At 43.2% G+C, this 22,592-nt stretch overlaps 2 protein-coding genes across 3 annotated transcripts in view; one reads left to right on the top strand and one right to left on the bottom strand.

The window, feature by feature from the left end:
* On the top strand, nt 1–5,806 carry LOC138975847 (tripartite motif-containing protein 54-like). The gene is made up of 2 exons (XM_070348612.1): nt 1–2,937; nt 3,389–5,806. Coding segments are annotated over exons 1-2 (1,701 nt in total). The 5' UTR covers nt 1–1,237; the 3' UTR covers nt 3,390–5,806.
* A 1,570-nt stretch (nt 5,807–7,376) lies between these two features.
* The window catches only part of LOC138975848 (uncharacterized), a 21,152-nt gene continuing 5,936 nt past the window's right edge, over nt 7,377–22,592 (bottom strand). For both annotated transcript variants that reach the window (XM_070348614.1, XM_070348613.1), the window contains exons 2-5: nt 15,954–16,036; nt 14,951–15,268; nt 14,109–14,534; nt 7,377–9,635 (exon numbers count right to left, since the gene is read on the bottom strand). In XM_070348614.1, coding sequence (XP_070204715.1) covers nt 9,453–9,635; nt 14,109–14,534; nt 14,951–15,268; nt 15,954–16,028 — 1,002 coding nt within the window. In that variant the 5' untranslated portion in view covers nt 16,029–16,036 and the 3' untranslated portion in view covers nt 7,377–9,452. The remainder of the gene's footprint in view (nt 9,636–14,108; nt 14,535–14,950; nt 15,269–15,953; nt 16,037–22,592) is intronic.

Below are 22,592 nucleotides of genomic sequence, written 5' to 3'. Positions count from 1 at the left end.
TTGCAAACATGTTTCACAGAATCGCAGCACATGTTTACACCGTCATGCTACACGACATTCGCGCCATGCAAATAGCTGCGATATCTCTATTTACAACATGCAAGAAAAATGACAAGAACAGTAATTGAATCTCTCCAAAGCTCTGTGCAGTTGAAAACAGACATCTAAGAAATAGTTATACATGTATTCACTTCTGAACAACGGGCGGATAGAGATATAAATCATGCTGCTTCAAGAATAACATAACATGAATTTATATCAATGATTTTCCTTTTTTTTCTCAATTGGCGCAGTAGCCTAGTGGTTAGGACATGAGACACAAAATCTCAAGGTCGAGTGTTCGAATCTTCGCCGGGGCGTTTATTTTTTCCCCTTGATCTCTCTTGAAGATAAAATATGATCAGTCTTGAGAGAGCAAACCGGATGTTATCCCTGCAAAATTCAAGCGTTGACTGAAGCTCTCAAGGTCATACACGCCGAATAGGTGGGGTTTCGGGTAGCGTTTGCTGTACAGAATTCTGTACATGATTGTATCCCTATTTTTCAACCTCGTAGCCCCGGAAAGTCATAAATAGACCACAGCTTTAAGATGACAAGGTACTTGAACACAGAAAACAAACTGATGATGTAGGTCACGAACAATCTTGAAAAGAAAATGTGTAGTCAACCAAAAAGTTTCGTGTCCCACACACTTAAGTGCAGAAAATGCATGTAACGATAGTCCGCTCCGATCGTGCGGTTGTCTTGAAGATTGAGATCTGAATGAACCAATAAGATCTGCGTTCAGTATCATAGATTGAACAATTCAGGCGAAAAGATTATGCTAAAAAAATTGTTTTTTTTACATGATACGTGATTATTTGTTTTTGTCGTAAATAAAGTATGATCACGAACAGAAGTCCGGACTTCTGACACAGGAGAGCTGGGCGAAGCAAACCGCTCGCTGATTAAAATTCATTTAATTATTTTGCATAGATTCGGAGTAGTTTTGAGCAAATCATTGCAGACGTTTCTAAATCACTGTACGGTGAACGTCTGTTGAACTTTTTAAACGTCCAAATCATCAGAAAACGTTTCACAATGGCGCCTTAGGTGTACTGACTTTAAGAAACTGTACGTTGCTGTAATCTTTCTATTCAGATGGTATAATGAAATTTTTGGGAAATCTTTACTTTCAGTACCTGAGCTTCATCTGATCTTCCCTCAGCCAACATAAACAAAAATCACTCCGAAGAAAATGGCAACAGGAGGTGATGTCACCGAACCAGGAACGTGCTCTGTATGTCTCGACCCTTACCGTAACCCCAAGTTCTTGCAATGCCATCACACGTTCTGTGCTGAGTGTATCGCTGACGTGGCCAACAGTCACAACGGAGAATCCTTCCCCTGTCCCTCCTGTCGCAAGCCCACCTCTCTGCCCGCTGGGGGAGTAGCAGCCCTGCAGGCCAACTTCTACGTCAAGAAACAACAGGCCACAACTGCTCCTCTGAAGAGAACGCTGTGTAAGATTCACGATGACAAAAAGTTGGAGTTTTACTGCGTCAAGTGCGACGAAGCCATCTGTCTGAACTGTAAACTGACAAAACACGAACAACATACGACGGATGATCTCACAACTGCCGCTGAGCAGAAAAAAGTGGGGCTTGCTACGGATGTTGCCAGACTGCAAAATGCAGTTGATAAAGTCATGAAGCAAGTCGAGAAGACGAGGGAAGAGCAAAAGGCTGTGTTGGAGAAGAAGGCGACTGTGGAACAAAATATCCGTAACCGACACGCTATATTGGTTGCCGCTGCCGACAAGTTCAGAGATGAAGCTCTGGAGTCTATCCGCTCTGTCAGCACAGACATTGAAAGCGACGTTGCCAAGGTTTTAAAGCAGCAAGAAGACAACCTGACACAACTCCTGAACATTCAGCAGCAGCTGGAAGAAACCGTCAGCGGCGGCCCAGCAAGTGACGTCATTGTCGCCACGAAGCAAGTTAAGAGCGGGCGTGGCAGCGAGCAAGCCGTCAAGAAACTGACGTCCACGGAACTGAGCGTCATTCGCCGTCCAGTTGTCGATTTCAATGTCACAAGCGACGTTATGTTGCAGAAGGCACGTGACTTTCTGGGCACTGTGTCTAAGGCTGAGATGGAGGATGCAGCGCCTGAAGTGAAAGTTGAGAGACGGTTCCAGTGTGGATCAGATGCTGATGTTGAAGTCTTTTCTCTTTGTCATCAAGATGATGACAAACGTGGTTTGTGGGTGTCCTATGAACGGCAGGGGTTAACAGGGGACTGTCCAGAGACACTGTTCAACGAAGACGGCAGTAAACTTGTAGGCAGTAAAAAGCAGGATAAGGTGTCGAATAAACGCTATGCCAAAGGGAAGATCATGTCTCCAAAACAAACGACAGATTGCATCAACACATACTGCAAATCTCTATCAACAAAACATTTGCGACTTTTCAATTGTCTGTCAGGAAAAGCGGACGTCGACATTACCAATGTCTTATCGACAGAACCATTCAAAGCAGAATCAAAAGCACAATTCACCATCAACATTGGAGCCCACCGTGCATTCGACGTGGACGCCACAGAGCAGCACTTCGTGGTGGTGGAAGAAGCCAAACCCCCCAACATGTGGCGCAAGGTCAAGCTGTGCCAGACACTGGGGAGAAACCCTGTCAGCACCTACAATAATCCTACACACCGCTTTCAGCCGTCCGACGTATGTTTCTACACGCTGGGCGGGCAACACGTGCTGCTTGTGACGGATGAGCTGAATGACGCCATTCACGTGGTGGGCGTGGAATGGAGGAGGAAGACGTTTCTGCGCTACCTGGCCCCTGGTTGCCCCTTGCTGATCCAGCCTACAGCCATCACTGTGGATGTCGATGGTCGACTGTGGCTGGCCTGCAGAGGCGGGGACATCCTCAAAATCACTGCTACACAGTGGTGAGTACTGAAGGAGGTTAGAGTGACTGGTGAATATAAGTATGGTTGAATGAGTGGGTCGGAATCTGGTTGGTGAATACTTTTTAACACCCCTTCAACCGATATGACTTTCCAAGACAGGGTATGCATCTATGCACGTGTCCGTGCCTGTGTCTTTGTCAAATTGATGACGATTTTATTCCTTCTGCTTTAAGCACATAGAAGAGCATTAGAAAAAGTGTGTATGATTCATAGCCTTTTGTTTGTAAGTAAAGCCTATGTGACGAAACATATAAGAAACTAGTTCATTGATTTATGGTTACTGCTTATTGCGCTTATTACTGTTCGTATTTATTGAATTACAATAAACCTCATTAAAGCAAGGCAATAGTGTATCTTATAGCTTTATCTTATGTTTGTCTGTTTGTGTATCTGTGTTTATCTGAGTCTTTTTTGTGTGTGTGTGTTTAAGAGTCACGAAAGAAGGCGAGGATGAACAAGCGACCGATGACGACGTTTAGAGCATGCGGAGACACATAGTTACCCTGTAAGCTAGATATCTAGCACCAGAAGCCATTCTGCACATCGTGACAGATATGATCAAGCTTTTAACATGGGATAGGACTATCCTTCCCCTATATTATATATATATATTTATACTTAAAAGACCGTTGGGTCGAAATATCTGTGAAAGTATTGTTTTGTCAATAACAAACGTTCCAACAACCTACCTTACTTGTTTGTTGATTCCCTTGATACATTCCTAAACAATACAGCCTGCTTGATCTCTGTGGGTTGAATGTCTTATGTAAAGTAGTGCTCTTTGGCTTGGTCTGGTCGTGCATCATGAGGCCTGAGGTCGTATGTAGCGTGGTGCTCTCTGGCCAGGTCTAGTCATTTATAAAGGGGGAAGGGGGAGGTGTATGCAGAGTAGTAATTTCTGGGTTTCTGATGAGAACCTGATCTATTGGTGCAAACTGTAGTGTCAGTAAAGTCTAGCCCATCTGGCAATGTCGACATTTCAATGATTACAAAGGGAACATACGCCTTACTTTCATGCCAAACGCACCTCGTAGTGGTGCACTTGTTTGGGAAAAACCTGGGGACTCTCGTGCCCAACGCACCCTACAAGGGTGCATTCCATTTTTATCAAATTTGAGGGCCCCAAAGGGTTTAAAATCGTGATCGTGATTGGCGTTGTTTTACCTTTCTGTGACCGTGATTGCCGAAATTTCCCTTTCTGTGATCGTGATGGGACTTTGCCCGTGATCCGTGATGACAAAAAAATCAAGTCTCGTGATCGTGATCGTCATTTGTTTTCGTGATCGTGATGGGCATTATTGCAAAGCATTTTATTTTCAACGTACATTTTTCACAGCTGTAATATTCTATGATCCTCTATTCGTCAAGGAGCCAATCCCGATTGAAGGGGAAGCAACAACACATTCAGAAATATGATTTTGACAGCGATTGCTTCCCTTTAAAAGAACCAATCACACACAAAAAGAGATCCAATCAGAAGGCAAATTGCAAAAGTCTGCCAAACTTCATCCAATGGAAGGGCTTCGTGCAAAAGTTTTGAGTGCATTCAGTCAAATTCGAATTCGAAGATCAAAAATGGCGTGCAGCGGTACTGTCATCGAACTTCTGTTATATTTTGTGGATTCAAGCCAGACCAAAGCAGGCGGTGAGAATGCCTTCCTTGGCGGAAAGGTCAGGCTACGGGTCGGTCTTTCCGAAGACAAAATATCAAGGTATGTTGATCTATGTTGCTCTATGACTGTTCTGAATGTAGGCAAAGATCTTGAAATTTGTTCAAGATCTTTGAGTTTGAGTGAGATCATTGACATTGTCGACATTGCCACGTCCGGCTGTCACTCGCTCAGTGTGACCTCGACTGGTTCGAGATCGAGTCTGCGTGTAGCCAAAACCGAAACTAGAAATGTGTTTTTCATCCCAGCAACGTGGACACGCTTGGCATAGATTCTAATTGTCGCTTCTTTGCATTAAGCTTGGATTTATTTTAGCGCCTGTAAACTTTAATATCAACAATGGGTTAAATTCAGAAACAATGGCGGGGCCGAGACGTGCCAGTTTGGGTCACTTGATCCTCATGTCAAAGACGATCAAAGTCATGTTCGTTGGGGATTTTGTCAGGCATGCTACTTTTCCGGTAATTGCCGGAAATCCGATAAAGCCGTTTCCAAAATCCGGTAAAGTCAAATTTATTCCGGTGAAGTTGAACAATTTCCGCAAAAACGATCCATGTGAATATCGCGCAACGCGACCGGGCGCCGGTCTCAATGAAGCCAGCGCACAGTAGTGTTGTTTTCACCAGTTTGGAGGTGTGTTGAATGATGGTGGGGGGAGGCTAAAATGGGATTTTTAACAAGATCACAACACTATTACAGCCCTGAAAATTATGCCCAGAATGCACCAGATTGCACAGTTTTAACCGTTTTTTGAAAAAATGTCCGGGGGGGCATGCCCCCGGACCCCCCTAGTTGGCTCGCCTGCTTTGCAGGCTCAGGCTTGTGGCTTCGCCACTGACACTGCGCGCTTCTTTCAGGTAAAACCATTTCTTTTCAAGGCCATGAAACCAGGCGATGGTGTACCTCAAATTGTATGGCAAAGTTGAAAATAAAGAACCCATCACACATACATGTACTTTAATTTCAATCCACCCAATAGTTTTTGAGAAAATGGGTTTACAAGCTTTAGCTCTGGAAATGTGAAATTGTGCAAGTAGCCTATATATTCATGTGTGTGAGTGAGGGTGTGGGAGTTGAATGTGTATGAGTGTAGAGAGAGAGAGAGAGAGAGAGAGAGAGAGAGAGAGAGAGAGAGAGAGAGAGAGAGAGAGAGAGAGAGAGAGAGAGAGAGAGAGAGAGAGAGAGAAAACAATGAAAACAACATTCTTGTTACTGATTATGTATTTCTATGTCTGTATGAAAGAGAATTAAAAAAAATAATAAAAAAGTGCAACAGTTCTCACTTTGTGTTGAATAAACAATAGATCCAGAGGAGCGAATTACTGTGTGGTTGTGTTTACTTTGACACTGACGTGCTTTCTGTACATGCAACTTTTACCGTGACCGTGATTTGCCACTGGTGTTCGTGATCGTGAAAACAAAAATCAAGGTAACTGTGATCGTGAAAGCTAAAATTTCCCTTCCCGTGATCGTGATGATACCCCCCCTTTGGGGCCCTCAAATTTGCATGGAACTTTTCAGCCTTATGAATAGAAAATACTACATGGCTGGCCGTGTCGTACCAGATTTACGCGAGTTGCTGTTTTAAATATTTAACTGCGAGCGAAAGCGAGCTGTTCAATATTTGAAATAGCAACGAGTTCTGGGTGTATGGGTATATTCCGTTTATCCTACATACTGTACTTGCGTATCTGTTGCTCCAAACGTCCCTTAGTCGAAGCGCCCAAATTGTTCAGATGGAACCTCGATCTCTTCCAAAGCCTCGTGTCATCTTTGACTTCAATGCAAAGAGACGTCACTCTAGAGATCATAGCGTGACGTGTACATTCTCAAAATCCTTCCAGGGGAAACAACTAGCGCAAAAGTGTTCCCAGAATTACGTTTGTCTCGGTGACTCGACATCACGAGCAGTGGAAAATCAGGTCCCTGCCAAACCAGTTTGACACGACCTTATTCACACGAACTGGGGTTTGAACGATATTGTTATCTCATGACTGGTATCTCTCACGTATGTAGGATAAGTAGAGGTTACATGCCGAGTCTCAGTGATTATCAAAAATAATGGTCGAAGTTAGCGGATCATGAAAAATGCGAGCTTCAGCGAGCTTTTTCATGACCGCGAACTGAGACCATTATTTTTGATAATCACTGAGACGAGGTATGTAACCTCTTTATTCCTCCTTTCTTCAGTTATTCAAAGAAAAGAGGAGTTTTTGTGCGAACGTTTGATCGAATCATATTCACCCAACCAGTCTACCTGCGCAGGCGATCGATTAATGCGCGGTTGTATATTTCTGTGCAAATCATTCAATTCTGTTAACACTTCTTGTCAGTTTCCATGTTCTGAACTAAAATCAAGTACGCAGTTATGTTGTCATTCTGCTGTGGCGGTAAAGGCAGATAGTGTGTGTTCTGTTCATGTTTTGGTATCGCTCAGGAAATGTTCTTTCCTCGAATGTGACTAGCAGACGAAGTTTTACACCCGTGTTCCAACGTTAAAAACTGTATGAAGTTCAGTTTTTTGGGGCAAAATAGTGTATGAAACCGCTGCATGTTCTTTAAGTTGATTAAATGTTTGTAATTGATTGCGTGTGATCTGTTTATAAAATGAAATATTGTTGAAAACTGACCGTCGGATTGCAGTCTTGTCGATGCAGCCGAAATCTGGAAGGGGAACTACTCGTGTCGCCAGACAAAGTATGAGAGTTACTTTTGACAGAGAAGGTTCATTTTTAATACTTATCTTGAATGTACCAGGCAGAACTGTAAGCCCAAAGCCAAAGTGGTTCAAAGAATGTTGGTCAACATTGCAAACACATATTCTTTAAAAAGTGCAGTCGCCACATTGTAGCCTCCTTTTTTTTTATGTAGGAATTGCGACATCATATAGCCGTAGGTGTGATGCCGTGTGAAGCATACTTGTGACTGGACTTTATATTTGTTATTATGGTGTAATCGTCATTGACAATTGAAAGACGATTTTGTCAAGTTTCAAGGAAATTCTGGATATCAACTTTGAACTACTGTCTTTGTGTGTCATATGCGCCTCGTTGAGGAATTATTAGTCAATGTAGATTGTGATATTATGAATACTTGATATGTATAATGTGTGTGTTCCTGTGATTTATACCGTAGTTGTTGATTAATATACTTATTGTTATTTATTTCTGTGTTTGAATTGCGATTTCTGTATGAGAGGGACTGAACATGCGGGAGACAGATTGGAGTTAACTGTGTGTATGCTACAGGAATCGAAATTCATGACAATCATCATCATCATCATCATCATCATCATCAATCATCAATCATCAATCATCAATCGTCGTCGTCGTCGTCGTCGTCGTCGTCGTCGTCTTGTGACTGTGGATTTTGTTGTATAGCTTTACTGTTATAAACAACTAGCAGTCAGGGCCCGGCTTCGCCCGGGTGTTTCTCACTTAGGTGTGAGTTACCCCCCCTTTCTTGAGAAAGTTACACTGATCTTAAAATAATGGATAGCGCACAGCCAATGAAACAGCGTAACCATAGTGCTGCCAACTTACTATATCCCACAACACTGACAAACATGGTCAAAGGGAAATAATCGTAGTTTCGAGAGCCTTCTCTCCCTTGAATACGAGTAGCACCGCTGATCTAAACAGGTTCGTAGATGCGATCTACATCCCTCTTATGTTTTCGCGGTTTGTGATTAAGGAAATGGAACCAATTTGGTTTCTCAATAGGTGCGATTTTATGCTGTCGACCTAGCGTTGCAGTATCGAACGGTGTCCCAAGATGGCGGATAATTATGTTGGAGTCAACGTTGTGATAGCCAATAAGAAGGGACACGCTATCCATTATGTTTAGATCAGTGGAAAGTTAGAGATAATTAAGCAAATGGTTTAACTTCATCACTTTACGCCCTTTGAGAATGAAAATGTATGCTTGCATGACAAGAGTTACCTCCCTTCCATGAATAACAAAGCAAGAGTTACCTCCCTTTGATTCTAGAACCTTCCTCGAAATTCTAGCTAATGTTGGTCATTTCTAAATCAGTTATTATATTACCACCACCATCATTGTACCGTTTAATGTTAAAGAACAAACTTTCACAGAAGTTATCTCCCTTCCTTGGGAACATTTTAGACACTTGAGCAGTGAGGACCCGGGGTGTGTTTCTGATCTCCCCATCAGACATGCCTGCATACTCAGAGTTACCACCCTTCGCTTCCAGAAATTTCCAGAACTGTCTGGTCATTTTTCTTTCTGATCTTAATTTCTTCCCGTCATTGGAGCAATAGAGAGTCTCTAATATCACCGGCATGATGTGAACGCTAGGCACTGAACTGGTCTTGCACTATATAGGCTGTTATTAAAAGGGAGGTTCATAATCTGAGGAAAGAAACAATGAATCAAGAAACTAAAACCCAGTGTATTCTGCGGCTCCTTGGCAGTGTGCATGCACACTATCTTGTTGCTGCCCTTGCCATCTCTGAGTTATGGCGACCATGCACAGACACACAACGTCATTTTGAGCTGAAATTGTCAAATGTAGTGTTCTTTCGATATGACGATTTTAACTTTTGAAAACATGCTCATCGGAGCTACGTAATGCTTCACTATGGCGCTATTGGCGCGTGTATATTCTCACCGCATCTTCAAGGAATACAACCCCTTCACAGCACATACAAACAGAGTTTATTACAAGTCATATAGTGTTGTTTTTGGATTCTCATACTTCCTACTATGATACTTATTATCAGTAAAATTAATGTATTTTTTTTGTTATTGTTCTCGTCTATTTACATCTTTATTTGTTCTTAAATCAACCTTCAACAAAAAAGCTCAATGTTGGTGAACGTACCTTGAAACAAGATCAAGGTAGACTGAATCATTCATAGCTTGGTCAGGACCATTGACTGCCATTCGCTTCTGCCACCAGGTCTCGGGGTTGGTGACGTCATCAGACGTCATGCAGTGTGGAATGGGGTCACTGGAGAGGGGCAGGTCAAGGCACTGGCAAATAGCCTTGGAACAGTAACAGCAGAAACAAATCGTTGTGAAAATTAAGTTCTGTTTACATCCGTTAGCACAACATCTAAAGCAGTTGGTTGAGTAATAACAACAGTGTGTGGAGGTGTGGTGGTTGAGTAATAACAACAGTGTGTGGAGGTGTGGTGGTTGAGTAATAACAACAGTGTGTGGAGGTGTGGTGGTTGAGTAATAACAACAGTGAGTGGAGGTGTGGTGGTTGAGTAATAACAACAGTGTGTGGTGGTGTGGTGGTTGAGTAATAACAACAGTGTGTGGAGGTGTGGTGGTTGAGTAATAACAACAGTGTGTGGAGGTGTGGTGGTTGAGTAATAACAACAGTGTGTGGAGGTGTGGTGGTTGAGTAATAACAACAGTGTGTGGAGGTGTGGTGGTTGAGTAATAACAACAGTGTGTGGAGGTGTGGTGGTTGAGTAATAACAACAGTGTGTGGAGGTGTGGTGGTTGAGTAATAACAACAGTGAGTGGAGGTGTGGTGGTTGAGTAATAACAACAGTGTGTGGAGGTGTGGTGGTTGAGTAATAACAACAGTGAGTGGTGGTGTGGTGGTTGAGTAATAACAACAGTGAGTGGAGGTGTGGTGGTTGAATAATAACAACAGTGTGTGGAGGTGTGGTGGTTGAGTAATAACAACAGTGAGTGGTGGTGTGGTGGTTGAGTGATAACAACAGTGTGTGGAGGTGTGGTGGTTGAGTAATAACAACAGTGAGTGGTGGTGTGGTGGTTGAGTAATAACAACAGTGAGTGGAGGTGTGGTGGTTGAGTAATAACAACAGTGTGTGGAGGTGTGGTGGTTGAGTAATAACAACAGTGAGTGGAGGTGTGGTGGTTGAGTGATAACAACAGTGTGTGGAGGTGTGGTGGTTGAGTATTAACAACAGTGTGTGGTGGTTGAGTAATAACTACTGGGTGTAAAGGTGTGGTGGTTGAGTAATAACAACAGTGAGTAGTGGTGTGGTGGTTGAGTAATAACAACAGTGTGTGGATGTGTGGTGGTTGAGTAATAACAACAGTGAGTGGTGGTGTGGTGGTTGAGTAATAACAACAGTGAGTGGAGGTGTGCTGGTTGAGTAATAACAACAGTGTGTGGAGGTGTGGTGGTTGAGTAATAACAACAGTGTGTGGAGGTGTGCTGGTTGAGTAATAACAACAGTGAGTGGAGGTGTGGTGGTTGAGTAATAACAACAGTGTGTGGAGGTTGAGTAATAACTACTGGGTGTAAAGGTGTGGTGGTTGAGTAATAAAAACAGTGTGTGGAGGTGTGGTGGTTGAGTAATAACAACAGTGAGTAGTGGTGTGGTGGTTGAGTAATAACAACAGTGAGTGGTGGTGTGGTGGTTGAGTAATAACAACAGTGAGTGGTGGTGTGGTGGTTGAGTAATAACAACAGTGAGTGGAGGTGTGCTGGTTGAGTAATAACAACAGTGAGTGGAGGTGTGCTGGTTGAGTAATAACAACAGTGTGTGGAGGTGTGGTGGTTGAGTAATAACAACAGTGTGTGGATGTGTGGTGGTTGAGTAATAACAACAGTGTGTGGAGGTGTGGTGGTTGAGTAATAACAACAGTGTGTGGAGGTGTGGTGGTTGAGTAATAACAACAGTGAGTGGTGGTGTGGTGGTTGAGTAATAACAACAGTGAGTGGAGGTGTGCTGGTTGAGTAATAACAACAGTGTGTGGTAGTTGAGTAATAACAACTGGGTGTGGAGGTGTGCTGGTTGAGTAATAACAACAGTGTGTGGAGGTGTGGTGGTTGAGTAATAACAACAGTGTGTGGAGGTGTGGTGGTTGAGTAATAACAACTGTGTGTGGAGGTGTGGTGGTTGAGTAATAACAACTGTGTGTGGAGGTGTGGTGGTTGAGTAACCACAACAGTGTGTGGTGGTGTGGTGGTTGAGTAATAACAACAGTGTGTGGAGGTGTGGTGGTTGAGTAATAACAACTGTGTGTGGAGGTGTGGTGGTTGAGTAATAACAACAGTGAGTGGAGGTGTGGTGGTTGAGTAATAACAGTGTGTGGAGGTGTGGTGGTTGAGTAATAACAACAGTGAGTGGAGGTGTGGTGGTTGAGTAATAACAACTGTGTGTGGAGGTGTGGTGGTTGAGTAATAACAACAGTGAGTGGAGGTGTGGTGGTTGAGTAATAATAACAGTGTGTGGATGTGTGTTGGTTGAGTAATAACAACAGTGTGTGGAGGTGTGCTGGTTGAGTAATAACAACAGTGTGTGGAGGTGTGCTGGTTGAGTAATAACAACAGCGAGTGGAGGTGTGCTGGTTGAGTAATAAAAACAGTGTGTGGAGGTGTGTTGGTTGAGTATTAACAACAGTGTGTGGAGGTGTGCTGGTTGAGTAATAACAACAGTGTGTGGAGGTGTGATGGTTGAGTAATAACAACAGTGTGTGGAGGTGTGGTGGTTGAGTAATAACAACAGTGTGTGGAGGTGTGATGGTTGAGTAATAACAACAGTGTGTGGAGGTGTGCTGGTGTGTGGATGTGTGTTGGTTGAGTGTGTGGAGGTGTGATGGTTGAGTAATAACAACAGTGTGTGGAGGTGTGGTGGTTGAGTAATAACAACAGTGTGTGGAGGTGTGATGGTTGAGTAATAACAACAGTGTGTGAAGGTGTGCTGGTGTGTGGATGTGTGTTGGTTGAGTAATAACAACAGTGTGTGGAGGTGTGGTGGTTGAGTAATAACAACAGTGTGTGGAGGTGTGGTGGTTGAGTAATAACAACAGTGAGTGGAGGTGTGGTGGTTGAGTAATAACAACAGTGTGTGGAGGTGTGTTGGTTGAGTATTAACAACAGTGTGTGGAGTTGTGCTGGTTGAGTAATAACAACAGTGTGTGGAGGTGTGATGGTTGAGTAATAACAACAGTGTGTGGAGGTGTGGTGGTTGAGTAATAACAACAGTGTGTGGAGGTGTGATGGTTGAGTAATAACAACAGTGTGTGGAGGTGTGCTGGTTGAGTAATAACAACAGTGAGTGGAGGTGTGCTGGTTGAGTAATAACATCTGGGTGTGGAGGTGTGGTGGTTGAGTAATAACAACAGTGTGTGGAGGTGTGGTGGTTGAGTAATAACAACAGTGTGTGGAGGTGTGGTGGTTGAGTAATAACAACAGTGTGTGGAGGTGTGCTGGTTGAGTAATAACTGGGTGTGGAGGTGTGGTGGTTGAGTAATAACAACAGTGTGTGGAGGTGTGGTGGTTGAGTAATAACAACAGTGTGTGGAGGTGTGGTGGTTGAGTAATAACAACAGTGTGTGGAGGTGTGGTGGTTGAGTAATAACAACAGTGTGTGGAGGTGTGGTGGTTGAGTAATAACAACAGTGTGTGGAGGTGTGGTGGTTGAGTAATAACAACAGTGAGTGGAGGTGTGGTGGTTGAGTAATAACAACTGTGTGTGGAGGTGTGGTGGTTGAGTAATAATAACAGTGAGTGGAGGTGTGCTGGTTGAGTAATAACAACAGTGAGTGGAGGTGTGGTGGTTGGAGTGGGGTGTGTTGGGGGAGAGGTGGTGGAGGTGTGGTGGTTGGAGTGGGGTGTGTTGGGGGGAGATGTGGTGGTGGTGGTGGACAGTGTGAGTAAGAAGAGTACAGTTTTGTTGTGGTGAGAGAAAACAAAATCGGCTGAGGTGCACGAAGCAAAAGTGGTTTCCACCCAACAAGGTGGGAACAAGCCGCGGGGTCTGATTGGTTTAAATCACAATAAATCTCAGTTTCAACCAATAAGATCCCGCGGCTGTGGACCACCTATTTGGCTAGCACCTCAGAAAAGGCCTATATGTTTTCTTCTTCTTCTTCTTCTTCTTCTTCTTCTTCTTCTTCTTCTTCTTCTTCTTCTTCTTCTTCGTCGCGTGACTTTATGACTGCTGACTATCAGTATGATTGTTTTCTGTCAAACTATCAGAAAGCCATTCTCCGTTTTTGCGGATGGTGGATGTTCAGCATTTTTTCCCCCAATGTATACCAGATATAGCATGCGTATATGTTCAACTGCATGTGTATACTCAATACAGCTCTCAGCAGTGTAAACTCAGCAGGTCTGCAAACATGTTGAAAATCCACCCTGTACCTACATGCGATGCCAGCTGGACTCGAACCCGGACTTTCTACTGGAAAAGTGGAGACAAAAGCCAATGCAAAACGCTCCGAGCTGCTGTGAAGCGCTATATAAATCTTCTTTTATTGTATCAAACAGTAGCAACGCCCTTTTTAAAAGGGAGGAAGTCTTAAAATGGGGACAAATTTACAGAGGCTATGAATAGAACATCTGAGAAAGGAGGGTCTAAAAAAGGATGCAATCTTAAATGGGGGGGGGGGGGGGGGGGGTCCTGAAAGGACCGTCCCACTGAATTAGGAACATTGTGCTAATGCGCCCGTCCAGAAGATGTATTAAAAAGTAGTCTAGTCATATTTAACTAAAGTAAAGTACTGACATGCCAATCTACGTACATCTTTGAGTGGAGGGTCATTATCCAGAACTTGCCTAAGCTGGGCAGGAGAGATACTTGGCAGCATCAGGGTCTTGATAATCCTGGGCGGAGGCTGTTGGTCATTCGTGAGGTGGTTCAAGACGTCGCGCGCTTTGTCCAGCTGCTTGAGGGCCTGCTTTACCTTTTTCACAATCTCCTGTTCCTTCTTCTGCTCGCTGAAGCCAAGCTCTTGGAAGTTGTCGCCCACCGACTTGATCTCACCGACGAGGACGCCCAGATGCTTATGCAGAACCAAGACATCAAAGTCACCTTGGTCCTTGTTCTGAGACTTGAGGTCTCGAGGTGTGGGCAGTCTGGGGGTGGCTGAAGGAGAATGGGACGGCAGATAGTCCTTGAAGTTGAGCTGGGAAAGGACAAACATCACCTCTGTGCCTGCTTCAGACACCTTGGGTAGAGTCGAACAATGCAAATAAAGGATATTAGTAAACGGAATACCATGGAAAATAGGATGTATTGGCTAGTATCTCAGAATCTTTAAGTTAAACTAGCATAAACGTCAAATAAGAGATAGTGTTAACAAATGGTTTCCGTGTGCTTCGCTGGTTACAATTTGAGTGCTTGTGAACTTGCATCAAAGATTAGTCGATCTAAGAGTTTGTTTTTAGTTTGACTGGTTCTCCTACATGTCTCTTGTAATCCTAAGTGTTTTAATGCCCATTTTGATCGATGTCCGTGACTCAGTGGGCGGCTTCAGTGGGAGCAGGGCTTTGCAATAGTAAGCAAACACAGTTGTGCATGCTGGGTACTTCGCAATCAAAGAAACAACTTTGATCCTCTGTGAGTCAATTGATCAAAATTCACCTCGTGCAGAGCCTGCAGGACTTTCTGCTGTGACTTGTCCTCCTTCACAGTACTGTTGAACAGAACATCGGGCACTCCCTTGGGCACGTTGTCGGCGGGGAGTCGCTTGATGAACACCTCCGTGCCGAAGATCTGTACCGCCTGTTCCCCGGTCGTGTTCATGTAGACAGGCGGCAGGAAGTACGTCCGTTCTTGTAACTTTGGATACCAATCCTCCACCCGCGCGCACCAGAATGCCATGTCTTGTTGCAATGAACTTACGCCTTGGCCTTGCCATTGACCTTGCTTTTGGCCTTTTGGCGGCACATTTTGAACGCCCTGCAAATTTCAAAGTTTGCAAATTTCAAAGAATGTAAAAAAGGCGACAGTAGTTGGGTAAGTCCGTTGCAAGTTGCATAGTACAATTTAAGGTACGCGATGTACACTGAAGGCAGGTGGAAATATACTTTTTGTGTTAATAATTTGAATATGTTGGATTCTAAAGAGTACATACCAAATTTGAAGAAGAAAAAAAAACATTTTAAGAAAAGAACATATATACAACCCTGTGCCCCTGTGCACAGTTTCGGAATATCCCGTACCTTTTGAGTCGAATTCCTGCAAACCTTGGTGCTGAACCCCTTTGATTCAAACCCTCGGATTTCCAAAACAAGGATGACAAACTCAATCCGTGTTGTTGCTGTTGTTATAGTTGTTGTTTAGATTTGTGTGGTCATCGACTGAGCACATGGCGTTATAATTACTTTTGTTGAGGCATCATTTGTATGCAAGGTCCGCATTGCTGCTGTTTCACAATATCCTACTGAATAAAATAAAGACGGATAAAAGATAATGATAACGTATCATTAAAATGTAAGCTTCCTCCGAAAACGGCGTATGGCTGACTAAATGGCGGGGTAAAAAACGGTCATACACGTAAAATTCCACTCGTGCAAAAAACACGAGTGTACGAGGGAGTTTCAGCCCACGAACGCAGAAGAAGAAGAAATATAAGCTTACTGACCTGTGTTGCCATTCCGGATGCTCGTTGGTTCCAACATTGACCTTGAGAGGACGTGGGCTTGGACAAACTTGACATGCTGCTGCCTGGCAACATGTCACAGACAATATTATGCAACAAAATCATTTGTTAAAGGCTGATAAAGACAGAAACACATACCGTCGGATACGAAGACAGACAGACAACACACACACACACACACACACACACACACACACACACACACACACACACACACACACGCGCGCGCGCGCGCGCACACACACTCTCACACAAACACACACTCACACATGCACACAACGACGCCCATTTACATTGAAACACCCCCTCGTATAAGCAGGGAAGAAAGAGTGGTGGCCAGTGACCCAGAACGAACAAAAGTCAAAGCTGGCAACTCAGGTTTGTATTCAGGGAAATGTGCACGAAATGCACGCACGAGATACGACTTTTCCTTCTATTTTCTCTCTTTGGGACTTTCATTTGCGTTAGGTCGGTTTGATATGAAAACCCGAAGAAAAGCCCTGCCATTTTGCACTGAGAAACTTTGGAAGTAGCAGAAAATCGTGAAAACAGCAGCTAGGGTGATAGGATGTGATCTGCCCTCATTAGATTCCCTGTTCTCAGCTCGTGTCGTGAAGAAATCTCAGAACATCATACATGACCCCACGCACCCTGCATTCTGTCTGTTTCAACCCTTACCATCAGGTAGGCGGTTTCGAGCAATTAAAACCAGGACATGTAGATTCGGACAGAGTTTCTTCCCACAAGCGGTCAAGACGATACCCGCGCGTCCCTGAATAGTCTGGGGTTTTTGTTTGTTTGTTTTTTCTCTTTTCCACAAATAGCATATTATTACAAAGTACAGAAAAAAGTGCTTTTTCTGCTAATTCAGAACAGTACAGACAAGCGTAAAGAGGTTAACCATAAGTTAAACAAAGTATGGTGAAAAGCAGTAACAAAAGCACCCGCAAAATACATTTTACAGAAAAAGACAAACAAATAACCACAACAACAAAAAACAAAAAACAAGACAAAAAAAGAAGATAACAACAACAAACATTTCTCTATTTCTCCCTAAAATATTACTTGAGTTGCAATGTGCTTTTACATTTGACCAAAAAAAACACCAAAGAAGAAGAAGGACAACAGGCGAAAAGAAAACCTTCTAACTTTGGTAATAGAAAAAAGTCCTCAGTGAAAAAAGTGGCTATATTGCTTCCACTCTGTAACGAACTGTACATAACGTCCATCTATTATGCGTTGATATTGTTCGGCCTCAAACCAATTTTTCACATAATTTACAAAGGCTGTGACGGTAGGTTCTCTCCCTTGTAATTTTGCTAAAAAAAAATAATGTATTTAGCAATCAAAATCATTGAATCCAAAATTCTGTCTGAATACCAATTAATCTTTACACCACATATAATTAGCTCCAACGAGAACTGCACTCCATGACAGTGGGCACAATTTGTAGTTAACCATGTAAGAACATCAGACCAATAATCCTGAATCTTTACACACTGCCATAACATGTGAAATATTGTTTCTTCTGCTTGATTACATAGCGGACATAATGGCGTATCAACTAATTTCCGCAAGAACAGGAAACGTCCTGTTGGTAAAATTCTGTACAAAATTTTGCATTGGAACCAGCGGAGCTTCTGGTCAGTTGTGCTTTTTTTAATTTTTTGAAAAACCATGGCCTTATCCATATTAATTTGTAACTCGCGTTCCCACTTCTCTAGGGCTGTTACTGGTAATAGGTCTTTAATAATAAAAAAAATAAATCTGATTTACCCTGCTATTACTCAAAAAAGACCAAACACAAGCCTCCCTAGTTTGGTTTTATTGATTGCGGAAAGTGCTGTGATAGCTGTATCTCTTAATCTACCTTAACTTCCATATGGTGCTCAGTTATGTGATACTTATCTATAAATGGCGTGTGTGTGTGTGTGTGTGTGTGTGTGTGTGTGTGTGTGTGTGTGTGTGTGTGTGTGTGTGTGTGTATGTGTGTGATATAATTCGCTGACCTTCAGATCTATGTTTATTGCATTTCATGTTTTAATTTGTTAATTTGTTATTTTTGTTATTTCTACCAGCGACTGCGATTTCTGTCACGTTATAAAAATGCATGAGGCAGTGACGTGTGTGTGTGCGTGTGTGTGCGCGCGCGCGCGCGCATGTGTGTGTGTGTGTGTGTGTGTGTGTGTGTGTGTGTGTGTGTGTGACTTGAGGCGAGGAAGCTTGAGTGTATACTGCTAGTTTTAGTGAATGTATTTTTATACTTATGCTGTCCAGTGTTGTTTTAAATAAATTAATGCTGTTGATCAGTTTGTTGATGCGTGTGTTGGTGTAAATGGCTGGATCAAAATGTTTCTTAGCCGCAATGTCATCACAAATTCCCAACCTTGGGCAATTAAAGATTCTGTATTCTGTATTCTGTATTCTGTTTACTCCTGGGTCTCGCTGTAGTACAATTACCCTCACTTACTTCCTCGTTTGCTTCCAAAGTAAGCTCTTTTTCCGTCCCATTAAGGAATTCCGCTCGTCGATGGCTTATTTGGGTTCCCGGCATAGTAAGCCCTTCTTCCGACCCATGCATACGAAAGCGAAGCAAGTACTTCCGCTGTCACTCAAAACTTCTGGAGTTGTCGCGAACTCCCCCCATAAGCATACGGGTCTTCATTGTCACACGTTTTGCTTCGCATTGACAGCACATGTTTCCTGTTAAGTAGCGTACTCCTTTGTACTTTTAATCTCTCTGTCATCTGAGTGGTGTGGTCACGAGCTTCCTCAAAACTTTATACAGGGCATCGCCTCTGATCCCGGTCTTCCCAACCTTGCATCCTTCTAGGTATTAAAACAGGGGTTTCATTTTCGGTTATTGCGACAAAGTTGCATAAACCCAAGGGTATAAATATGTGACACGGTGGCCTCTGACATAACACAGAACGCTCGATCGCACTTCCCTGTTGGAATCCGTCAGTGAGACGTTAGCGGCGCGTTCCTCAGTGTTTGGTCGTGTGACGGTTTTCTTCGACTTTGACGAGAGTGTTGCTGTTTTCATAACGCCCAAGAGCTTGGTGTGGACATCCTTCAAGATTCGCTGCTCCATGAAGTTAAAGTGGCATGGGAAATACTCAGATATGCTCAATTCGTGTCAGTGTCATTAAACCACATGTTAAAGCTACGTCAGTGTGACCCGCGATTCTTTGGATGTTGACACCTACCGGCGGAAGTTTATCCAAGATTTATATGCACCAGGCATTGTCGGTGCCAGACAATTTTACCATATCCAAGGTGTCATCTGGTTGGGGACAAACAGCTAGGGCACACAGTTTAAACGGATAAAGAATTAAACATAAAAACAGTTCTTGTGACAGAACTCGAAGGAACTCCTCTAAACTTAAAACTACAGATTGAACACGTCAAAACCAATCATCATGTCTACAACTTTGGGGGTAACGTTTAGACCGTTGTATCTCCCCACAGATGTTGAGCCGAGCTGGGTGACAAAACATCAAGCATCAGCATTTTTCGCGCGGCAGACGCTCCTTTTGACAACCGTTTCTTGCACGCCGTGGAAGGAGCAGCGGGAAGTGGCGAAAGAGATGACGACCTCAGGATAAAAATGGGCCTCATAGACCCCAGAACGAATGGTGCGGGTCTCTTCTGCAGAACGGGGCGGTTGTGCGAAATTCGAGGGAACTATGACTATGTGTACATGCTCACAAACCTGAAGTACCAACAAGAAAAATGTTCATTCAAAATGAACAGCGTCGATGCAATGTCCACCAAAGATTTATTTTGGGAAGTGTTAAAGGTTAGGGTCAAAAGTTAATGAATTGCATGTTGTGCTGGATATATAAATTGTTTATTTCAGTCAATGCTTGATTCATAAGTACATTTTTCAGCATGGTGCATCTACAGGAGGGTGCTCCAACAATGATGCATAGTGCCAACATTTAGCGCAAACTTTTCACAACAGTGCATTATTACCACAAAGCGCATACAGCGATTATATAGTAGCAAGTTGCACTAAACATTTGAACAAAATGCATTTTGTTCAAATGTTAACAGCACAGCACCAAGTTTTGCATAAGTGCACAACAGCACTGACCATTTCACAAAAGTGCATAACAGCTGTGACAATTTTACAAAAGTGCATTGACCATTTCAGGCAGATGGCTAACATGCAGATTTCGCTTTTGTCTGTCTTTCTTTGAAAAGTAGGCATGTTCAAGATCGATGAAGTCATGAGCAATTGGGTTAGATGACAGAAAAGATTCAAAAACGTCAGATTCAGTTAGATGACAGAAAAGATTCAAAAACGTCAGATTCAGTGTTTTGGGCACTGTTGAACAGGAACATTCTCTCCTGTTCAACAAATGTGGGTTCAATTCAAAAGCAACATTGTCACAGATAGGCTAGTGTTACATTTCTGTAAAGTTTCAAAAACATCTTCCACGTTTTGGTTACTGTTGAACAGAGGCATATTTTCCTGTTCAAAAAAGTCTGACACAAATTGTCGTAGTTGTGGGTTAAGGTTCGATCTATATATACTGTCCTTCAAACGAGTCGTAGAACCGTCATTGTCACAGATAGTGTTACATTTCTGTTTTACATTCAAACGAGTCGTAGAAGTAGTAGTACATTTGCGTTTGGTTGTTTTTTCTTTTAGATTCCTGTCACTCATACTAGCAGTATTGATTGAGGTACATAAATCTGTTGATGTACAGGGATGACTTGTTTGTAATGAATCCTTGTTTCCTCCACATTGAGTTTGCATTGCAGTTGGACAGAAATGAACAGGTGTTAATTGATAAACACATTGATAATGGCTTTTGAGAAAATCAATCAATTCTGCAAAGGAATTAACTTGATGACATCAAAACTGCAGCGCCATTTGAAGAATGGTTACCATTTCTGTTTCTTTGATGGGAATCAAACAAATAAAAACATTGACTATCCAAGTTACCATGAATGGCAATAGTTGACTCCTGAAAAGTAGCAAGGATATAATTTGAGACGATAATCAATCAATCAATCAATGAGGCTTATATCGCGCATATTCCGTGGGTACAGTTCTAGGCGCTCTGCAGTGATGCCGTGTGAGATGAAATTTTATACGGCCAGTAGATTGCAGCCATGTTGGCGCATATTTACCTTTCACGGCCTTATTCCAAGTCACACGGGTATGGTAGACAATTATTAACTGTGCCTAAGCAATTTTGCCAGGAAAGACCCTTTTGTCAATCGTGGGATTTTTAACGTGCACACCCAATGTAGTATACACGGGGGGTGGTTCGGACACCGAAGAGAGTCTGCACACAAAGTTGACTCTGTGAAATAAATTTCCGCCGAACCTGGGATCGAACTCGCGCTGACAGCCTGATGCAATCCCTCCTCAAGGTCAGTCAACTCAAAACCTTCATCATTCGCAACATCAGTAGGCAACACAGCGGGATTCGTATGTCCAGAAATCATGTCGAAAAAATATTACATTTCAAAAGCATGTCCAACCACAGTTGTTGGCAAGTGTTCGTGTCCGAAGTAGCCTTCAGTGTGTGTATATGTATTCATGTGACAGAGAACGTGACCTCATTGTTCAATCCTCTCTCTCTCTTCTTTCTCATTCGAACGCACACACGCAAGAACGTAGCCTACGCACGCATGCACGCGCACGCACACACACACACACACACACACACACACACACACACCCCGCTGACGCACACGGCAAACCACGCACACACACACTGACTGTCGGCAAGCATCTCTTTTTGTTTTCTTTACCTTTGTTTATTGTGTTTTCGATATTTGTGTTTATTTTTTGCTTGACTTATCTGTTTTATTTTAATGTTTGCTATCCACATCGTGTGATAAATGTTTCTTCTCAGTCTCCGAGTCAGTTTAGTTTCTGCACGCCGCTTTGGTACTCCTTGTTTTTCTAACTGGTGTATTGTGCGCGACTGATTTGCGGATTTATTTTTATTCCTTTCATATGCAGTTGAAGTGTTGTGGGTGTTATTGTCTGTATATGCTATGTTGCGTCTGTGTATTCCTACAAGAATTTTGGGTGTAATGTGCCTGTGGTCTGCTCGCAGTCGAGCACAGAAAACATGGCGGCGCCCTGTGGCAAATTCGTGGAAAGTCTTTCGCGACCGCAGATACCAGCGTCGTCCGCGACGCTGGAAAAAAAAGCATCGTCGTAAATTGGGGCGACGAAGGGACAGAACCCAGTCTTGCTCTCGACATCCCTCCTTCCTGCCCACTGTGCGGCGGATCAGCAGACGACCGCCGCGAGTTCGTCTTGTGGACACCTCAACAGCGCACGAACCATTTTTGTTTCCAGACAATTCGCGATCCTGCCCTTTTCGTTGACTACAGCGACACAGGGGAAGTAATTCTGTCCAAGAGAGGCGCACCGTTTACGGAAGCACTCCTGTATGCGCGGCGCGGACCGAGCTTGAAGAGGGATTATCCCACGAGGCAGGGAAATCCATGCTTTCTTTCGACTCCTGAGGGCAACATAACAACGTCACGTCGTGCTTCGTCTCTCTGTTTTTAAGTTATTTTGTATTTTTCTTGCATTTTTTCTTCCTTTCTTTCTTTTATGTTTTTTAACATAGAGGGGGAATG

Source organism: Littorina saxatilis, linkage group LG9, assembly GCF_037325665.1.
Source record: "Littorina saxatilis isolate snail1 linkage group LG9, US_GU_Lsax_2.0, whole genome shotgun sequence".
NCBI lineage: Eukaryota > Metazoa > Mollusca > Gastropoda > Littorinimorpha > Littorinidae > Littorina > Littorina saxatilis.
Note: the sequence above shows the minus strand (reverse complement) of the source record. Positions and strands in the feature narration are given on the sequence as shown.